The sequence below is a fragment of the Lontra canadensis genome, unplaced genomic scaffold (genome assembly GCF_010015895.1).
Source record: "Lontra canadensis isolate GAN:19392208 unplaced genomic scaffold, GSC_riverotter_1.0 scaffold15, whole genome shotgun sequence".
Lineage (NCBI taxonomy): Eukaryota > Metazoa > Chordata > Mammalia > Carnivora > Mustelidae > Lontra > Lontra canadensis.
Genome location: NW_022631009.1, coordinates 16699898 through 16720166, shown reverse-complemented (window position 1 = coordinate 16720166; position 20269 = coordinate 16699898). Strand labels below are relative to the sequence as shown.

The 20269-nt window shown below is 32.4% G+C and overlaps 1 protein-coding gene across 46 annotated transcripts in view; it reads left to right on the top strand.

Annotated features, from left to right (window-relative positions):
• RIMS2 (regulating synaptic membrane exocytosis 2) overlaps positions 1 to 20269 on the top strand; it is a 586269-nt gene that overhangs the window by 307231 nt on the left and 258769 nt on the right. For 31 of the 46 annotated variants that reach the window (XM_032858499.1, XM_032858508.1, XM_032858503.1 and 28 more), the window contains 3 exons: positions 6270 to 6400; positions 12406 to 12577; positions 15610 to 15763. In XM_032858499.1, the coding sequence (XP_032714390.1) occupies positions 6270 to 6400; positions 12406 to 12577; positions 15610 to 15763 (457 nt within the window). Of the gene's footprint in view, positions 1 to 2540; positions 2589 to 6269; positions 6401 to 12405; positions 12578 to 15609; positions 15764 to 20269 lie in introns of all 46 variants that reach the window. The other 15 variants (XM_032858498.1, XM_032858497.1, XM_032858505.1 and 12 more) reach the window with 1 other exon arrangement.

Sequence of the window (20269 nt, the reverse complement as noted above, 5' to 3'; positions counted from 1 at the left end):
GCCTTTTTAAACCTTTCTGTAAATGAAAGTGTTTTCCTTTGACCTTTTGTTTATTATGCCTCGTCGTCTTGACCTTTTTATTCCAGAAGCATTGCCTAAAAGGAATGCCCTAAAAATGGTAGTGCAGTATGGTAGAGTGATATTAAAAATGCAAAGCAAATTATGTATAAATTCACTTCTTCTGTGACTCTTGTAACTGAGTTGTTATAGGTTTCAACAGATATTTCCTGTTTAAAATACGTTAATTAGTATTAGTTACAAATTGTAATGCCATATATAATATTTCACCATTCCTGTAGGAAATATCCAGAATCTATAGAGGCAGAAAGCTGCTTAGTCCTTACCAAGAGTTGGAGTGATAAGGGAATGGGGATTGATTACTTCATAGGTACAGTATATTCTGGGATAATACGAGGTTTTGAAACTAGAGGGAGGTAGTGGTTGCACAGCGCTGTGAATGTACTAAATGCCACTGAATTGTACCCTTTAAAATGGTTACTTTTAGGGTATTTGTATTTCGTCTCCATTTAAAAAACTAGCAAAAGAAAAATATGCTTTTATAGCTAAGTTCGATGTATAAATTTAGAGGTGAAGATTAGTTTTAAATTACCGTAGATTGTAGACTACCAGCTTCAGAAATCTGTGAGTTGCTTATTTGAGACCATTTTAGAAGATGTCAAATGTTTGCCTTCAAGGACTAATTTATTCCAAAGTGCTGTTTGTCTCAAATTAATTTTTTTTTTAGTTTGTGAAGTAATATTTACTTCAAAAACCTTCCATTACCTTGCTACTTTGGGTCTAAAACAGGCAAAATAGGTGAGAGAGCAAGGAAAATAAAATCTATTTCCAAATAGAGTGTTTTGTTAGTCCCTTTGTTCAGCTTGCCTTGTCAATCTCTATGCGTTTCATACATCCCTGGTTCATTTGCTAGGGAAGTATCCACGTAGGATTATGCTGAAAGATATCAGTAACATACTCCATTTCTAAAGATTTCTTTCTTCCTTTGGAAATGTCTCCACATGAAAAGGAAGATGGCTTAGATTTGAGACAGCCTTGGTTTTCGGAGAGAGACAAAGATGACTCATATGATTGATACCTGCTTTTACGGTCTGCTTTCCCTTGGGTTTTAGATTTATGTCTTAACAGTCTCTATCTGATGATAGTTGAATTAGGCAACTGTCCTCCGACTGCCTATTATCTGTTTCCTTATAACAGTGGAAAGGTCTGAGGCCTCTATTTATAACTCTTTGAATTAGACAAGAGAGATATCCATGAGAAATGTGAGGAATGGGATGGAATCTTGGTGGAAAAAAACGAATTAAATGCCTTGAAATCCATCCTCAAACCCTGACATATGCATCTGATTTTTGTTACGGATTTAACCATTGACATTCCTTAATAAAGACACAAAATTCTGATTATTGTAGTGTCATTTGGAAACTGTTTTCAAGTGAAAACAGAATAAGCCAGAAGAGAAAGAAAATTTGACTTTATTCTGGGAATTTGAAATAGACTGATTTAAATTTAAATAGACTGGGCTTCGCATCTTTTCTTTTTTCTCTTTCCTTTTTTCTCTTCTCTTCTCTCCTCTTCCCTTCCCTTCCCTTCTCTCCTCTCTCCTTTTCTTTCCTTTTCTATTTTTGTTTTTTTAGAACCCAGCTTTATTTTCTACCTTTAAACTATCTTACTTTTTGTTTGAGTATAGGCAACTATATGCAGCCTTTTTCTGTGTCTCTGTTTCTTCCTCTCAAATTAGATATAATAGCAACTGCCTCCTAATGTTGTTGGAAGCAATGAACTTGCAATAAAGTGTCAGTAAAAGCTTGGAAAAATATAAAGAACTACATAAATAAAAAGAAGTCAGGTATTATCATTAATAAGTGTGATTAGCAACAAACAGTGTTAACTTGATTGATACCTTATAAGTTTTTAAAATGGTGTTTAAATCCTAGAATTTGGTGTAAATTCTTAAGATATGAATCAACTAATTAATCCAGTGCCTTCTGCACACTTTTATCTTTTTTTTTTTTTAAGAAATGCTAAAGCCAACTTGTCTAATATTTTTTAAACTTTTGTTAAACATATTTTGGAGAAGTCACACATTTACTTCTTCTACAGATGACTTTTCACTGTAATCCTATGATGCATTTTCATGTAACATCTTCTTGGACTGTGATTTTTTTCTATGGTAGTGTCTTCAAGGGTGAAACTTGAAATTTCTTTACTCTTGGATTATGTTTATACTCATTCTTTCAGAGTATATGAGCCCCAAAGTGTTATTTTACATTCAGTCTTACTTCCTATTATGTTGATTACATTGAAAAATTCCAAGATTTTATATGGTTTTTATATGTTTTAGCATTTTGGCAAGATTAACTTATTCATTACATTGAAGTACTTAATTTAGATATATGTTGTTATGTAAAAAGTATATTTAAGGGATAGTTTTCTGTGTTTATTTTACTTTTGGTCTTTTAGTTCCAGCGTGTTGTCCTTTTTGGTTTTGTTTTATTGCTTTTTTCTTTAATTTTGCTTACCAGAGCCAAAGCCTTAGTAGAAGAACAACGCCTTTTGTTCCTAGGGTTCAGGTAAAGGCCTTGTCTGCCTGATAGAAACTAAAGTTGTGTTTTAACCCTTATTTGTATGTTTTTGGAAAATGCGTAGTAGGAAACTTTTTTTGGTATGTTGCTCCAAACCATATTATTGACTTTCAAATCATTTTATAAGCCAGCTTGTAAAATTCTGCATGGGGATTAAAATACAATAAAAATTTAAAGAGACAATCTTTGTTAGTGATTTTATATTATGAACCAAGTACTAAACTCATAGGCTTCAGACTGTACTTATATATATGTATATGTAACATTAACAAAAATAGCTAATTTTATACTGTTGATATTATCCTTTATTACACTAAGGTTGCTGTCTCTTTAAATCATTCATTATATCACCTAACATCTACATTCTCTTGCATTTTCCAAGCAACAACTCCTTGAGGAGATTGGCAAATAAATTTGTACCTTATCTAAAATATGAATTTTATGCATATTATATATAAGGTTAAACTTTGGAAAGTGTATTACTTTGAAAGAACAAAATAACAATCTAAATAAAATATGTTGGGTTTAGTTGCTTACATTTTGTAATTGAAATGTCATTTAATTTTACCGTAATACTTGGTACAAGTTGTTTGCCTCTTTTCATTAGGAAACCCTTATATGGTAAAGTAATGACAATATAGTTTTTTTTTTTTAAGTAGTAGTATGCTTTCCTTGCTTTGCTGCATGTTTTTTTTGTTGTTAGTTTTGAATAATACTAATTTAGTTTAAATTTTAAAAATTACAATTGTTTAGTTAATGTTATTTAGAGTTAAATATTTACTTGCGCTGTTCAGTTCTCCTTAGGAAATTTGAGAATGGGTACATGGTTAAGCTGGAATAATTGTTATATTAAAACAATTAAAATGATGCCAAGATTTCTATTAATGAAATTGAACAAAGATAAGAAGTATGTCATATCTAGGATTGTGGAGATACATTTGTTCTATTTTGGGGAAATCAACATACATTTTAACCATTCATTTGAAAAGCACAGATAAGAAATTTAGGACTATGATAAAATAATCTAGCAAATAAGATAATTCTGTTTCGATAAGGTGAACTGGATATCTATTAAAAACTTCAATGCAAATCCTGTAATATAAAATGAAAATTAGGGCTATTGATCAAATGCCTAATTTCAGTTTATTAAAAGTTGCAATTTTGATGAAAAATCCGTAAAACTAAAAAGTGCCTGTTTTTTTACCTATATTATTTTAATATTTATGTATTTGGAGAGTATGATTTAATAAATTGTAAGGTATAATTGTGAAAATATGAAAGCCATATGCCTAATATCTGTTTGCATGAAAAATGAGTATTATTGACAAATGATATTTTTCGTTTTCTGTGGCATAAGAAAATCTAAAAAGAATACTCCTTATCAAACATTTGAAGTTATGTATCTGAAATGTTTCTAACCATTTGAGAGGAGCAAAAAGATCGCCCATGGAGAGGGCAAGTGTTCAGCCTCACCCCTCATAAAAGTGGGCAGAAATCAATGATTTTCTCCAATAATTATGAACTTAGTCTAATAATAATTATTATTGTTTCTTAGTTTCTCACCATATAGTTCATCAGAAAATTGTTCTTTAGCCTTTCAGAATCTTTTTCTCTTTGAAGTGCCTAATATTCATATCATGATCCCCTGAGAAGGATTTTTAATATCATGGGAAAATAAAACTATAAGCTTTTTTTTTTTTTTTTTGCTTTAGATAATAGAGAATATCAGAAATTAATGTGGTTTTGGTAACACATTTTAGAGGAACCATGAGGCTATGTGACAACATCTGTTTCATCTCATATACGAGATTCTTGTATTTCTTTCTTTTGTTGTTGTTTCCCCCTTATGTCTTTTGCCAGAAAAATAGTCTTTTTTCCCCACTTATCCTCATCTGTATCTATGTTCTCATATTGTTACACAAGGAAATACTTGAACTTTTTTTCTATTTGCATGTTAGAGTTTCCCCCCAACCCCCGGTTTGTTGATCTCCTAGTTTAAGGCAGTGATTCTCAAACTTGAATGCCTATGAGAATCACCAGGAGGATTTATTAAAACACGAGTTCCTGGGCCCTGTTCTGATTCAGTAGGTGACAGGTTGGCCACAGGAATTTGGAACTTTTTAACAAATAATCCAGATAACGCTGATATAAGGAAGTTAGGGAGCCACACTTGAAGAAAAACTTGTCTAGAGACTATGCCTGGCAGCTCTATTAGGAAAACTTTGTTGCACAACAGCTAGAAAATACCTGCCTTCCACATAAGGACTTAGTACAGAGTGAAGAGTAATAATTATAATTTTTAAAAATTAAATACTTCTTGCTATTACTAAGAGGGCTAATTCCATTTGACTGAAAATCAGGATAAATAATTTTATATACTCTTCTGGGCCATCAGTCTTCCTCTTCTGAGTCAAAAGTGTTGCTCAGCCTCTCATTTTCTAAAATCTGAAGTGAGGGACAGAACAAAACCATGCTAGAAATGGAACTATACTACCAGTCTATCATGTATACATGCATATATATACATTTATTTTATATGATTTGTTCTATATGTGTATGTATGTATGATATGTATTTATTCATGTATGTCAGAGCCTGGCCCAGACCCAACTGGCCACTTCAGAGGAAGAGGGGAAGACTAACATGAAATGTATATTTATATATTTTAAACTGCTGCAAATATTGTACATCGAGATTAAAAGAAAAATTGAACTCTTAAAAAGCATATAAACCACAAAACTCTATCTCAACCATAATTTTATTCCCAGATTTCAGGTTTTGGATTCGATGTCAAGATAGTGGTCAAAGATGTGCTGAGTTCTGAACCAAAATGTGGGGTAGAGCCATGTTTATAAATCCTGATAGGGTAGAAACAGCTAGCTAGGTGTGGGAGTGTGAGGTATGTGCGTGGGAGGTGGTAATTGTTAAATCAAATGAATTTAGCAGCTGGATATGAAGTTCTAATCCCTAATTATGTCATAGGGAAATCACTCACATTTTCTCATCTCGAATGATAAAATATATCCTATTATTCTAAGGCTGTGATACATCTTCCTTACTTAATAAAAAGGGACTTTATGTCTGTGTAAGAAAAAACCTATAAAGATGAATTTATTATAGTTTTAAATACAAACTTAAGGAGTCTATTGATTAAAGCTACTAGTAATTTCATCTTGCTTATAATCTTTGAAATGTCTTTTTTAATGAAATGTTTTATCTTTTAAAACATTTGCTTAAAAATTCCCTATGAATGCCATATAAATAAGGTATCTATTCAATTCACCTGGGCAGTTATTCTGAGCTCATTATTGTAGGGGAACTAAAATGAACCATAGTGATTCTTGCATAAAGATAGATATAGCAGTCATTGTACATAAAGTTCTTAGTTATGGCAGTGTAATTATTATGTGCATGTTAATAAGTAGTCAAATTAGGATAACAAAAAGCTCAAGTGATTTATCAATCAACCTAAAATATCTAAATTATTTCCTCTATTCATTGAAGTTATTATAGCATATCCTTTTATTTTAACTCTCTGCAACTTACTAAGTAGAACTTACATTCTGTGCTCACATAAATGTAAGAGAGTGGGACAAAGATTGGAAATATAAACATTATGTTATGGTAAAAAAAAGTTTGAGCTGATAAATGAATATTTTTGCTTTTCAGATAAAACTATGGTTTGACAAGGTTGGTCATCAATTAATAGTTACAATTCTGGGAGCAAAGGATCTCCCTTCCAGGGAAGATGGGAGGCCAAGGAATCCTTATGTCAAAATTTACTTTCTTCCAGACAGAAGGTAAGGATGTGAAACAAAAATAAATGTTCTTGAAAATAAATAAGAAATGTTAATAACAGTGGGTGTTTCAGCTCGGTCTTATTTATTTTTATATATCACACAAGTCAGATATTTATGAAGTTTAACAAAGCATAATGATTCAAATGATTCACATGATTCATATTTTCTTATGATCCATATTAGTCTTCAAAACAGTGACAGTGAGTGCTTCAATATTTTTTGTTTTAAAATGCATATCAAATGTCATAGATGATTTTATTGAATATTTATTTTACATTGTATGGATTTTTTTTTTTTTTTTTTGGTCAGAGAGAGTGAGCACAGGCAGACAGAGTGGCAGGCAGAGGCAGAGGGAGAAGCAGGCTTCCTGCTGAGCAAGGAGCCCAATGTGGGACTCGATCCCAGGACGCTGGGATCATGACCTGAGCCGAAGGCAGCCGCTCAACCAACTGAGCCACTCAGGTGTCCCCATTGTATAGATTCTTAAATGATGTATATTTTCATTTATCAAAATCATTAAAAGTTACAGTTTTTAAAATCAGGTGCATTTTTAACACAATCTACAGCAGCAAAAAGCTGGAAATGATACCAGAATGTACTCATCACATTCCTTTACAATGCCTATCTCCTCATACTAAGATATCATTTCTTTATATTCCATAAAATTAATGAGTATCTTATATTTGCCCACCCCATATCATCCAGAAACGTTTACCACCGCGCCCAGAATCAGCTTCTTCAAGCATCATTGGTTTGGTTTGCGTCCATGTTAATTAGCATAAATGATATTGTTATGCCCTAATTTAAACAGAGACATTAGGATTGGAGAAATAGCTTTTCAAAAATTATCTAATCACTTTTAATCTCCGGAACATAAAAAAATAAGAGAGACTATTGGATAGACATCATGAGAAGAGGAAGAATTAATGGCACCAATGATCTTTCCCCCAGCTCTTCTTGTGTCCCTTGTTTCCAGGACAGTGTTCTCAAGGTCTGTTCATTTTTTCTCAGGCTGCAAGTGGCCTGGCACAGGCCTAATCTTCAACATGTTTACACAATTCTGGGCCCTCATGTACTTAGTTCAAATTGAAAGTCATCATATTTGAGTGCCTAAGTATCATCTGAAAAATAATCTCTCAAAGAAGAGGATAAACGAAAGAAAGTAGACAATTAACAAAGGCCTTACATTTTGATACTTTTGAAGTGAAATTTGTGAAGAAAATTCCTCAGAAAACATGTCAAGGTGCCGACACATCTACAACGATTAGAGACTGTTTGCCCGTATAATTTTATCTTACGAAGTTTCCTTGGAGAAAGCTGTTTTCTCACAACTTAGGTTGTCTTTTGGATAGGGGTATACTTTGAACTGCAAAGGAAGAAGAGGATATTCATAACTGGGGCTTTTAACTAGCTTAAGCTTTGGTTGGATCTGGATTTCACAGGCACATTACCCTGCCATCCTGGAGGCCACGTCACCTGGCTTCCCAGAGCTCGCATGGTTTCTAGTGCAAGCATTCTCAGAATGCCGCCATCACAACTTGCAGAAAACGCTGCCTTCCCATTTATGTTTTTGTGTGCACATAGAACTTCAGTTTCTACTCCCTCAGCCTTTGAAGAAAACCACTTTTGAAGATTGTAAAAGTCTTTCAAGTTCTGGTATTTATTAATTGATTGACTATTTTTGTTTAGTTTTATTTTATTTTATATACCCTTTCCCCTTTCTGAGCAGATAGATCTAAAATGGAAAGCAAGGTCCCCCTCACTACTCCTTTAATATTAAAAGGCATTTTTTTTTAATCTTTTCTCAACACCAAAGAATGTGGGAAACATTTAAATATTTCATTCTCAATTTCTCAGCTGTCTCCTTGTCACCTATCAGGAATTTGAAGAATATTTGAGCAAGTTTATTGCTTACTTTATTAATTAATAAAGTTGTATTGGGGTTTTATCTTTATTTATTTGAGAGAGAGTAAGTGAGAGAGCACAGGAGCAGAGGAAGAGGGAGAAGCAGACTCCCCGACTGAGCATGACCAGAGTTGAAGGCAGATGCTTAACTGACTGAGCCACTCAGGTGCCCCAGGGTTTTTATCTTTAAAAAGTGGTGGGTACTGAGAAGGGCACGTATTGCATGGAGCACTGGGTGTTGTATGTAAGCAATGAATCTTGGAACACTGCTTCAAAAACTAGGGAAATTAGAAGGGGAGGTGAACCATGAGAGACTATGGACTCTGAAAAACAATCTGAGGGTTTTGAAGGGGCGGGGGGTGGGAGGTTGGGGGAGCCAGGTGGTGGGTATTAAGGAGGGCACGGATTGCATGGAGCACTGGGTGTGGTGCAAAAACAATGAATTCTGTTACGCTGAAAAGAAATAAAAAAAAAAAAAACTAATGATGTATGGTGACTAACATAACAGGCACACAAAATAAATATTAAAATATAGAAGAGAATTCTTTGGCTAACTCAGAAACAGCTATATTATCATCAATTTTTTTTCTGTTGATACAAGTTTTTAAATTTATTTTTATTTATTTATTTTTAAAAAGATTTTATTTATTTATTTGACAGACAGAGATCACAAGCAGGCAGAGAGGCAGGCAGAGAGAGAAAGGAGAAAGCAGGCTCCCCAAGGAGCAGAGAGCCTGATGCGGGGCTCAATCCCAGGACCTTGGGATCACGACCCAAGCCGAAGGCAGAGGCTTAACCCACTGAGCCACCCAGGCGCCCCTGTTGATACAAGTTTTTACACATAAATAAATAAAGGACTGTTTATGCTTTGGGTATGAATTATTTCATTTTTCGTGACAGTTTTTCTGGGAGAAAAACAATTTGAATAGGTGAACATGGAAAATAATTGATGCCTTTTTATCGATAAGAATTCTGGAGGGACTTGTGAGCTTGCATTGAAGAGATTTAGATTGGAATGTCACTATGCTAGTCAATCCATCAAAACTTTATTTTCTAAAGTGATGAACTGTGTACTCTAAAAAGCAGTTGGGTGGGAAGCCTGGGTGGCTCAGTGGGTTAAGCCTCTGCCTTTGGCTCAGGTCATGATCTCAGGGTTCTGGGATTGAGCCCCACATCAGGCTATCTGCTCAGCAGGGAGCCTGCTTCCTCCTCTCTCTCTGCCTGCCTCTCTGCCTACTTGCGATCTCTGTCTGTCAAATAAATAAATAAAATCTTAAAAAAAAAAAAGAGGGGGGCAACTTAGTAGGTGCAGCATGCAACTCTTGATCTTGAGGTTATGAGTTCGAGCCCCACATTGGGTATAGGGATTACTTAAAAATAAAATCTTTAAAACAAAGAGACAAACAAAATAAGATCAGGTTGTGTAAGTCAAACACTGAAAAATTGCTAAGAGTACTTAAAAACTAAGATCAATATACATGCTATTGAGATTTTTTCTTAATAGCAGCCCAACAACAGTAAGTCATTGATCTCTAACAGCATCATTAACCTGTTAAGAATGGAAACTTTTTTTTGTTTTAATAAAATCCAACCTAAAACCTTTTCATGCTACCAGTATTTTTGGTTTCCATTTACTACAGTAACTGAAAAGACTGCTTGTGTTTACTTAAAATGAGAGAAAGAAATGTTTTTGACTGAAAACCAACTTTAATTCAAGATATGAAAGAGTGTAAAGCACAACCAGCTTTTTTTTTTTTTTAATTTTATTTATTTATTTGACAGAGAGAGAGAGAGATCACAAGTAGGCAGAGAGGCAGGCAGAGAGAGGGGGAAGCAGGCTCCCTGCTGAGCAGATAGCCTGATGTGGGGCTCAATCCCAGAACCCTGGGATCATGACCTGAGCCGAAGGCAGAGGCTTTAACCCACTGAGCCACCCAGGTGCCCCTGCCCCCTCTTTTTAACCTGATCTTATTTTGAAGACTCTTGTTATACTTCTCGAAAAAAAAAACTCATTTGCTTTCTTTTTTTTTTTTTAGCTTGCTGAAGATAATTTTTCGTGTTTCTTTGCATGGACCAGTGCTTCAGTACACACTAAATTACCTTATTAAATGTTAATTGTACATGGTGGGTGTGTGAGGAATTGCAGTGATTATCTACTCTCCCTCCTACCCAGTATAGAAATCCCTTCTGAAACAGTCCTCTTTATCTGAGAACTTTTTTCACTCCTTAAGATGAAATCAAGGTTTATTTTTCCATTCCCTTTCGGATTGCAGTATAAACCACTGTTGAATTATACAGCAAGTCTCCCACTAAATGCTTTCTTCCTGGTTTTAAAGGAAGGAACTTTCTCTCTTCACAGAGTCTCATAATTTTTTAAAGTGTGGAATATACATAGGTGCTTTATAAATATTTGTGAAATTTTTAGATGAAGAGAAGTGATGCCAGGAGGAATAAATCATAGCCCTTGTTATTTTTTCTATTATTTAGTTATTTTTATTTATAAAACTTTTCCATAACATGGAAGAGAGTTAAAATTTCCTACATGGGTTTGCAAAGTTACTTTCCTAACAAGACAATAGAAATTAATAAAGATATATTGTTTTAAAATGGCTTTTTGCCACATTAAATATATGAGCTGTCGAAATATATGTGCTTTTGATTGGTTAAATCCAATCTGTATTGAGCATTAAGCCCTGTATTTACCTAGGAGAAGAAGTTGCAGAGACGCTCTATCCTTTCTTAGTTCTCCCTGCTTCCTGTATTCTAACAGTCTTAGAATTGTGTTGTGCTGAGGGAATGTGTGGCAGTTAATATAGTTCTACTTAGACCTTATTGTCTACTCAGTTCAAATAAGCTCTCTAGATAGCTTAATGTTTTCTTCCTAGATGATTTTCTTTGTTCCTATCCCACCATTGGTCCTCTCTAATAAGCTAGAGTAAGGATCTCTAAAAGGAATGAATGCACCCAGGGGATGTCTGAGACAGTCCGTTGGAGTTCAGGAAGAAATATTTGGATTTTCTGAATTTTTACCTAAGTATTTTTGTTACCGGATTCTTTTTATAATTAATATAATTTTAGGTAATTGGTAATTACCTAAAAATAATTACCTAATTATTTTTAATTTCTAACTTTGTATATTCACAAATTGACACAATATATTAGTAAAACAGTACAGTAATACATGTATATATTTTGTAACTATATATGCATGTAATGGGATGCTTTGTCAAAAACATTCACTTGATAGAGATATACAGTTAAAAAAAATATGGAAGCCTGTGAGCTGGAAGTCCCATCCATTAGGGATGGCAGGCTTGCTTTTCCAGCCAATGTTATAATGGCTACCTCACACAGAAATAATTTTACAGGGGCACAGTGTGGCTCAGTTAAGCAGCTGATTCTTGATTTCAGCTCAAGTCATGATCTTAGGGTCCTGAGATGGAGCCCTGTGTGGAGACCTGCGGGTCATGGAGCCTGCTTAAGGTTCTCTCTCTCCCTCTACCTCTCCTCCCCCACAGAAAAGAAAAAAATAATAATTTTACAGTGGTTTTAAAGACTTGGTAACTGTCAGATGGGCAAGTATGTATTTCTTTATGCAAGAAAGTAACTTCATAAAATGTAATAATAATTGCTCAGCTGAACTATATGGATAAAAATTTGTGAATGTCACAATTTATTGGACTTTTGTACAATTACACTTCTGTAGTTGAAGTGAGTATTGTATGTAATGTTATTGGTTCATTGCCATTTTGAAGGATTCCAATAAGGCAATATGTTTAAAAATATGTAGAATTACTATTTTTCAGTCTGGTTTTATTTAGATGTTGAGAAAGGTGAAGTTTTTAATTATTATGGAAGGATTTCAGATTTATTGAAATTATTGCCTTTATAAAGTGATGTAATTATATACTTATAAATTATATACTTTATATTAAGTTATATACTTATAAATTCTAGTAGGAGTTTAAGTGATATAATATTTATAATGTATGATAAATATATTTGTGCTAAGACTTCACTCCCTGAGAAATTTTAAATGAATAATTTTTAGGGCAAAACTTAAAGGTTCATGTAAGTTTTTATATTCTTTTTTTTTATAGTGATAAAAACAAGAGAAGAACTAAAACAGTAAAGAAAACATTGGAACCCAAATGGAACCAAACATTCATTTATTCCCCGGTCCACCGAAGAGAGTTTAGGGAGCGAATGCTAGAGATCACGCTCTGGGATCAAGCTCGAGTTCGAGAGGAAGAAAGTGAATTTTTAGGAGAGGTATCTGGAATTATTTTAAAACTGAGACTATTCATGTCCTCTTAAATACTTTTTTTCATGTGATTATCAATAAAATCATATATTTGAATATCTGAAAAAGTAAACCGTTTCTTTCATGGAATGAATTTATTGCTCTAAGACAAAACATTGGTGCCTTAAAAAAATGGTTTCTAAATAATCTGAGACAATTTTTAGGTGTTTATTCCTACTGTAGAAATCTCAGTGTTGAATGCTGAAAGTTTGGTTAGTGTTTCACAAATGTATTGCATTTGTGGCAGCTAATACGGTTCTGCTTAGCAACCAGAGCTGAAGAGTGAGTTATTGTCACACAGCATTTCTCATATACATAATCACAAATGGTGTCATCTTTGCACGACCCTAAAAGAATAAAAGAGTCATTATTCCTGTGGACTGGTTTCCTTTGTAAATTTATTAAATATTCATATTATAAAATCCGTATGAGGATACGGTTCCTATTAAAAATCCATTCTTCACTTTCTTTCCTGTTTTGAATTCTTAGTGACATGATACATTGAACACAGAGTTTTAAATAAGACAGACTTTGATTCATATTACACCTTTCTCATTTAACAGCTAGTATGAGCTTAGACCAGTTTTTTTAACCTTTGTTAGCTTTGGTATCCTTATCTGTAAAAGTTGAGAAGGACCAATCTAGCAGGTTTTTTTTCTGAGAATTAAGATAACATATGACATCGTTCTTAACGTATAGTAGACGCTTCTAATTTGGTTTTGTCTCCCCATTTAAAGGTTTTTGTAAAGGTTAAATTAATAAGTGTAAATAAATTTTTTTTCAATTACCAAATAATATACAAATGTTAGTTATTACAGACTTGTAGTAATAAGCATTATTTCTGTAATGGCAAATTTGCATTTCCCTGATGATTAATGATGTTAGTGATCTTTTTTTGTGTCCATTAGCTGGGTGTCTTCTTTGGAAAAATGTCTGCTCTTGTCTTCTGCCCAGTTTTTATTTATTTACTTATTTTTATTTTTTTATAAACATATAATGTAGTATTAGTCCCAGGTTTACACACTTCACAGCACTCACCGTAGCTTCTGCCCTGTTTTGAAAATGGATTTTTTGATTGTTTTGGTGTTGAATTACAGAAATTCTTTATATATCTTTAATATTAATCCCTTTAATTAAGGGATTAATAAAGATCCCCTGATTAATTAAAAGGATTAATTAAATTAATTAATCAGTTAAATGATATTAAAAGTATATCATTTGCAAATATCTTCTCCCACCCAGTGGGTTACCTTGTTGTTTTGTTGAATGTTTCCTTTGTTGTGAAAAGCTTTCTCTTTTAATGTAGTCCCAATAGTTTATTTTTGCTTTTGTTTCTCTTGCCTTAAGAGACTTATTTAGAAAAATGTTGCTATGGCCCACGTCAGAGAAATTACTGCCTGTGCTCTTCTCCAGGATTTTTGTGGTTTCAGGTCTCATTTAAGTCTTTAATCCATTTTGAGTTTGTGTAAAAAAGTGGTCCAGTTTAATTCTTTGCATGTAGATGTCCAGTTTTTCCAACATCATTTGTTGAAGAGACTGTGTTTTTCCTGTTACATATTCTTGCTTCCTTTGTTGAAGATTAATTGACTACATAATTGTGGGTTGATTTCTGGACTTCCCATTCTGTTCCATTCATCTCTGTATCTATTTTTGTGCCAGTACCGTTCTGTTTTGATTACTATATCTTGAAATCTGGGATTGTGATACCTCCACTTTTGTTTTTCTTTTTCAGGATTGCTTTGGCTATTGGAGTCTTCTGTGGTTCCATATAAATTTTAGGATGATTAGTTCTGTGAAAAATGTTGGTATTTTGATAGGGTTGCCTTAAATCTGTAGATTGCTTTGGGTAATATGGATGTTTTAATAATTTCCAATGCACAAGTGTGGAATATCTTCCCATTTGTTTGTCTCATCTTCAATTTCTTTCATGTGTTTTATAGTTTCAGAGTACAGGTCTTTCATCTCCTTGGTTAAGTTTACTCCTAGGTGTTTTTGTTTGTTTGTTTGTTTGATTGATTTTTTGTGCCATTGTAAATAGGATTGTTTTCTTAATTTCTTTTTCTACTACTTCATAATTATTGTATAGAAATGTAACAGACTTTTGATTTTCTATCCTGTGACCTTGCTGAATTCATTTATCTATTCTAGTAGTTTTTTTGGCTGAGTCTTTAGGGTTTCCTATATATAATGTCATGTCCTCTGCAAATAGTGAAAATTTTGCTTCTTCCTTACCAATTTTGATGCCTTTTACTTCTTTTTTTTTGACTGAGTGTTGTGGCTGGGACTTCTGGTACTATGTTGAATAATAGTGGTGAGAGTAGACATCTTCATCTTTTTTTTTGATTTTAGGGGAAAAGTTTTCAGTTTTTCACCTTTGAATATGATGTTAGCTGTGGGTTTTTCCTATATGGCCTTTATTATGTTGAGGTATGTTCCCTCTAAACCTACTTTGTTTAGGGTTTTTGTCATGAATGTACTTTGTCAAATGGTTTCCTGCATCTACTGAAATGATCATATGGTTTTTATCCTTTCTCTTATTGATATGATATATCACATTGATTGGTGTATATTGAACCACCCCATATCCCAGGAATAAATCCCACTTGATTGTGGTGAATGATTTTTTTAGTGTATTTTTGGATTTAGTTTGCTAGTACTTTGTTGAGAATTTTTACATCTGTGTTTATCAGAGATATTGGCCTATGTTTTTTTTTTTTCCTTTTTTGTACTATCTTTATGTAATGGCAAATTTAACAGTAGGTGGGTGGTCAGAGGTCTATAAAAAATTTAGATATTTAAAACTATTAAGTCAGTAAGAAATTATGCATATTTAACTTTTATTTAGTTATTGTCAAAATATATGGGCAATTTTGTAACATAACTTTGTTTTTGACCAACAGCATTATTATTATAATTATCATTATTATAAAAGTTATGAGACCATTTAAGAGAGTTTCTATGTTGTAGATATATAACGTTCTTTTGTCTTTTGGCTTTGTAGATTTTAATTGAATTAGAAACAGCATTATTAGATGATGAGCCACATTGGTACAAACTTCAGACCCATGATGTTTCTTCATTACCACTTCCCCACCCTTCTCCATATATGCCACGACGACAGCTCCATGGAGAGAGCCCAACAAGGAGGTTGCAAAGTAAGTTTTCAGTGAGATTTATCAGACCATTATGAATGACCTTAAATGATATATATATGACATAGAATTTGAAGATCCCATTATGGGTATTAACAGGCATCTATTAGTGTTTTCATAGCTACTGATAATTTTAAATTGATACACTAAAATGAGATTATACTTATAGCATTCATTTGTCATGGTATGACCCCACAGTTATGTTTTAATTTTGGCTATTGGAAACATACATAGAAATGAGATAGCAACTATAGTAAAATTTGGTCATGTAGCTCTACATGTCTGAAATTATGATTTCCATCTTCATTATGCTATTTGATAAATATATAGGATGACAAGTATAGTATAGTGGTTGAAACCATGACCATGAGCATTAGTCAAACAAACATGGGTTTAAAGTTTGATTCTCTCACTTAAGAGGCATATGACTTCAGGTAGGTTCTCTCTCTAATTCACTGTCCTCGTTTATAAAAGTTAAATATTCTCAGGAATATAAACTGATGTGATTATTGTTATTATTATCGTTAGTGTTTGCATTTTACCCTGAATTATACATAGTCCAAAATATCAAATAGAATTTGATCAATTCAGAGAATCTTAAATGTGGAAATGTTTTCTAGACTGAAAAGTGGCATTATTGGTTTGTTGTTCCTACAAATCTAATTTGTTTTCTTGATGAGTCTATTATTAAAAGGGGGAGGTGTCTACTCACTTCTTTGTGTAGTATTCATGGGATAATTTTATCTTCATGGAGGCAGCATTTTCCAGGCTTAGCAACATTTTTTTGTGCAGTAATGGAGAATTGATTGACATTAACCAAATTTCAGAAGTGTGCACTTATAAGCACAAAAGGCATGTCATTTATCAATCATGGGAAATATATTTGACAACATAACAAATGACTCTGGTCTATGTGGATCGCATTCTCCCTGCTGAATAGAGGACTAAATTATATATCAGAAGACTATATGATGAATAGAGAATTAGAAGAAAGGATAGGTCTTATGGGCTATTTAGTCATAAGAAAGCCTAGAGAATTAACTTTACTCCTTTTTAAAATAATGTCTCTGATGACTAGAATTTTATTTCCACTAGTTACAGTCTCTCATTATTTAAACACTAATTTTACAGCACTCACTTTTTTCAACTTCTCCATAGAGTAAACATTTACCCACAGTTATGTGCAATTGCCTTTACAACATCTCTTGTTGTAATAATTACACTACTATGAACTTTATGTGGAGTCATTTTATGTGGAGTCATACAAAAGTGTATTCTTTTGGGTCACTGTAATCCACCCAAGTACTTCTCTCTAAATCACAGGGTAGGATCATGGGTTACTACACGAAGTTTACTAATACAAACCATTTCATACTAATTCTTATAGTTTGTTTATAGGTTGCTACTAATACTTACTCCAGTTGCTATTACAGACTCTTAATGTCTAAACTCTTAGATCTACCAACAATTTTCATTACTTTTTTCCTCCCAAGTGAATTAAGAGTAGTGGAAGAAAAATGAGGATGGACTCTTTCTAGTTAGCTACATGTATCATAGATTTTCATGCAATTAATTTAATTTAGTTAAGTTTATAGCTTTTAATATTTAATCATTTCCCAAATAGCTCCTCTGCTACTTAATCATTAATAGTATTAAATTCACTCATGGGTAATATGGTTTCATGTTGCACCATTCAGTCTTGTCACTACCTACCAACTAACCTCTGATAAAATAAATTTTCAGTATTCGAACATATGGTAAAAATTGTATCTACAATGTAATCATATTTTATTAGTAATGTGTAACACTGAAGATAAATAAAAACGTGTACATATAATAAAGGAAATGAAGATTAGGAGATAACACTTAGAAATAGAAGGTTAAAGACATTACTATTGGCTGAGGATATATTGCTCATCAATGTCAAGTTCAAGTTAAGGTACGTATAGGTAAACATTATTATTTAAAAAATTCATTCATAAGAATGACCTCCTTAAGGGTTTGTTGTTTTTTTTTTCATGGAAAGAGTAAATATTGTGTTTATGTCTTACTTGGTTAAAGATCATGATCATTAACATATTTGATGAAATGTATGCATGAATAGTTATCATCAAAAATATATAATAATCCCTCATTTCTTCTCTACATCCACATAATAGAATATATTGGTAATTCAATCTCTGAGGCTGTGAGCTGAGGCTATGATATATATACATATATGTATATATGTATACATATATAGCATTTAATATACATATATACATATGTATATATACTTATGTACATATACAGCTATATATACACACACTCACATATATATCAATATATATATTGAACATATATATGGATATTTATCAGTATTGTTGGAATTCTGTTTTCTCTGCTCATGATTTCCTGTTTTAATCTATTTGTAGATTCAAATTCAAATTCAAATTTGTAGATTCAAATGATTCAAAAAACGATTTCATTTCCATGGACATTAGTGATTTATAATTTTAAACATGTAAGGAAATATTTTAAAAAGCACTCTAATAATAATGGCATATATCTTATAGCTAACTTAAATATTTTTTAAATTCTTTTTGAGATGGAAGTCCAGGCAACTTTGATTATAACGTTTGAATGGTTTCCCTAGTAAAGGAATTAGTGAAGGTATTTGAAATGGATGGCTTCTTCTTGTACCAGTATTTCTGTATGTGGCAAAGTAAGAGAGTTCTATGTATTAAAACATCTGTAGAAAGGGCCACATGCTCATTGCTCATGTCTGAAAGAAATTAGATTATGAGAAATTAAATTTTAATATGAAAGTAAAATTTTCTATAATTTTTAACTTCAGGCTACTTTTACCCACTGTTATCCCAGATGTTATTTAGACATTACCAAATGTGCATATTTCAAAGAGTGATTGATTAAGCATTTTTAAAAAGGTGTGAGCAAGATTGGAGCCATATGTTCAAATAACTAAAATTTTTCAATAGAGAAGGGAGATTGCTTTTACAGATGGTAAAATATCTCACATATTCACATAATTTTATTTTGATTCATTGGTGAGAAACTCTTCATTATTCTCTTGACACATAGATTATTTTTGAAGGTATATTTTGATGTATAAGTTTTTATTTTTATATATTCTTTACTCTCATTCAGTTAAAGTTGCATAGTGTCTTAAGTGAAGTATTTTCCTTTTTAACATGACAAAAGTCATTTACAAATTTGTTACTTGGTATCTTATTAACCATTCTCATCACAATTTGAACTATACAGATGAAAAAGAGTTTTCTTTTTTGATCCTTTATTCTTTTCCTAGTCCCATTTTAATCAGATTCATCTCTTTGACATCTCAGATGTTAATTCTTTATTTAGCAAAATGTAACATTATTACCCTTTCACTTTTTGAAATAGATAACTTCACATCTACTATTTTTATACAGTCTCATAACCACAAATCTTTAGAAAAGTGAATGGAAATAAATCATTGGGACAAAACCAAAATGATGATTTTGAGAGGTGTTAGGTAAAAGAGATGTGTTTTCATCATGTAAGTTTCTCAAGATTTCAACCATTTGAGATGTTTTTTGGCCAATGTTCTAATTTTCTATGCCATTCTCTTATTTATCTCTTTCTGGGACTGCAGTTACTTGTTTAAAGATCTCTTAACATTGTTCTACAGGTTATTGAGTTCTGTTTATTTTTTAATTTCTTTTTCCTCTCTTACTCAGTTTTGATTATTTTTACTTATCGTGTCTTTAAGTTACTGGTATTTCTTCTACAGTGTCCAATTTCTCTGAAATTCATACTACGAATTGTTTTAGCAAAAATGTATTTTTCATTTTAAAATTTACATTTGGTTTTCTTAGAACTATCTATATCCTTCCTGAAATTCCTCTTTTTATTATATCCCTGTGTGTATAATATTATATACATATATGATGTCTATGTGTATAAATATATTAATAATTTACAGGATCACATGTATACACATATGTAAATGTATGGAAATCCATAGCATTACATATATACATACATATGTACATAGGTGTACATGTGTGTATGTAATGTACATACATGTATGTTCAGTATCTATATTGTATTTATATGTAATGTATGTGTGTATGTAATCCTGGGAATTCTTACATACATTTATAATATTTATTTTAAAATCTGCTAACTGCAATATCTTAGTCTTCTGTGGGTCTACTTACATTTCTGATTTTTCCCTTTGATTCTGGATCACATTCTATGTGTTTTACATATATAATAATTTTTTTTTTTTTATAATTTTATTTTTTATAAACATATATATATATATTTTTTCCCCCAGGGGTACAGGTCTGTGAATCTCCACGTTTACAAACTTCACAGCACTCACCATAGCACATACCCTACCCAATGTCCATAACCCCCCCCCAACCCCCCTCTGCCCAGCAACCCTCAGTTTGTTTTGTGAGATTAAGAGTCACTTATGGTTTGTCTCCCTCCCAATCCCAACTTGTTTCATTTACTCTTCTC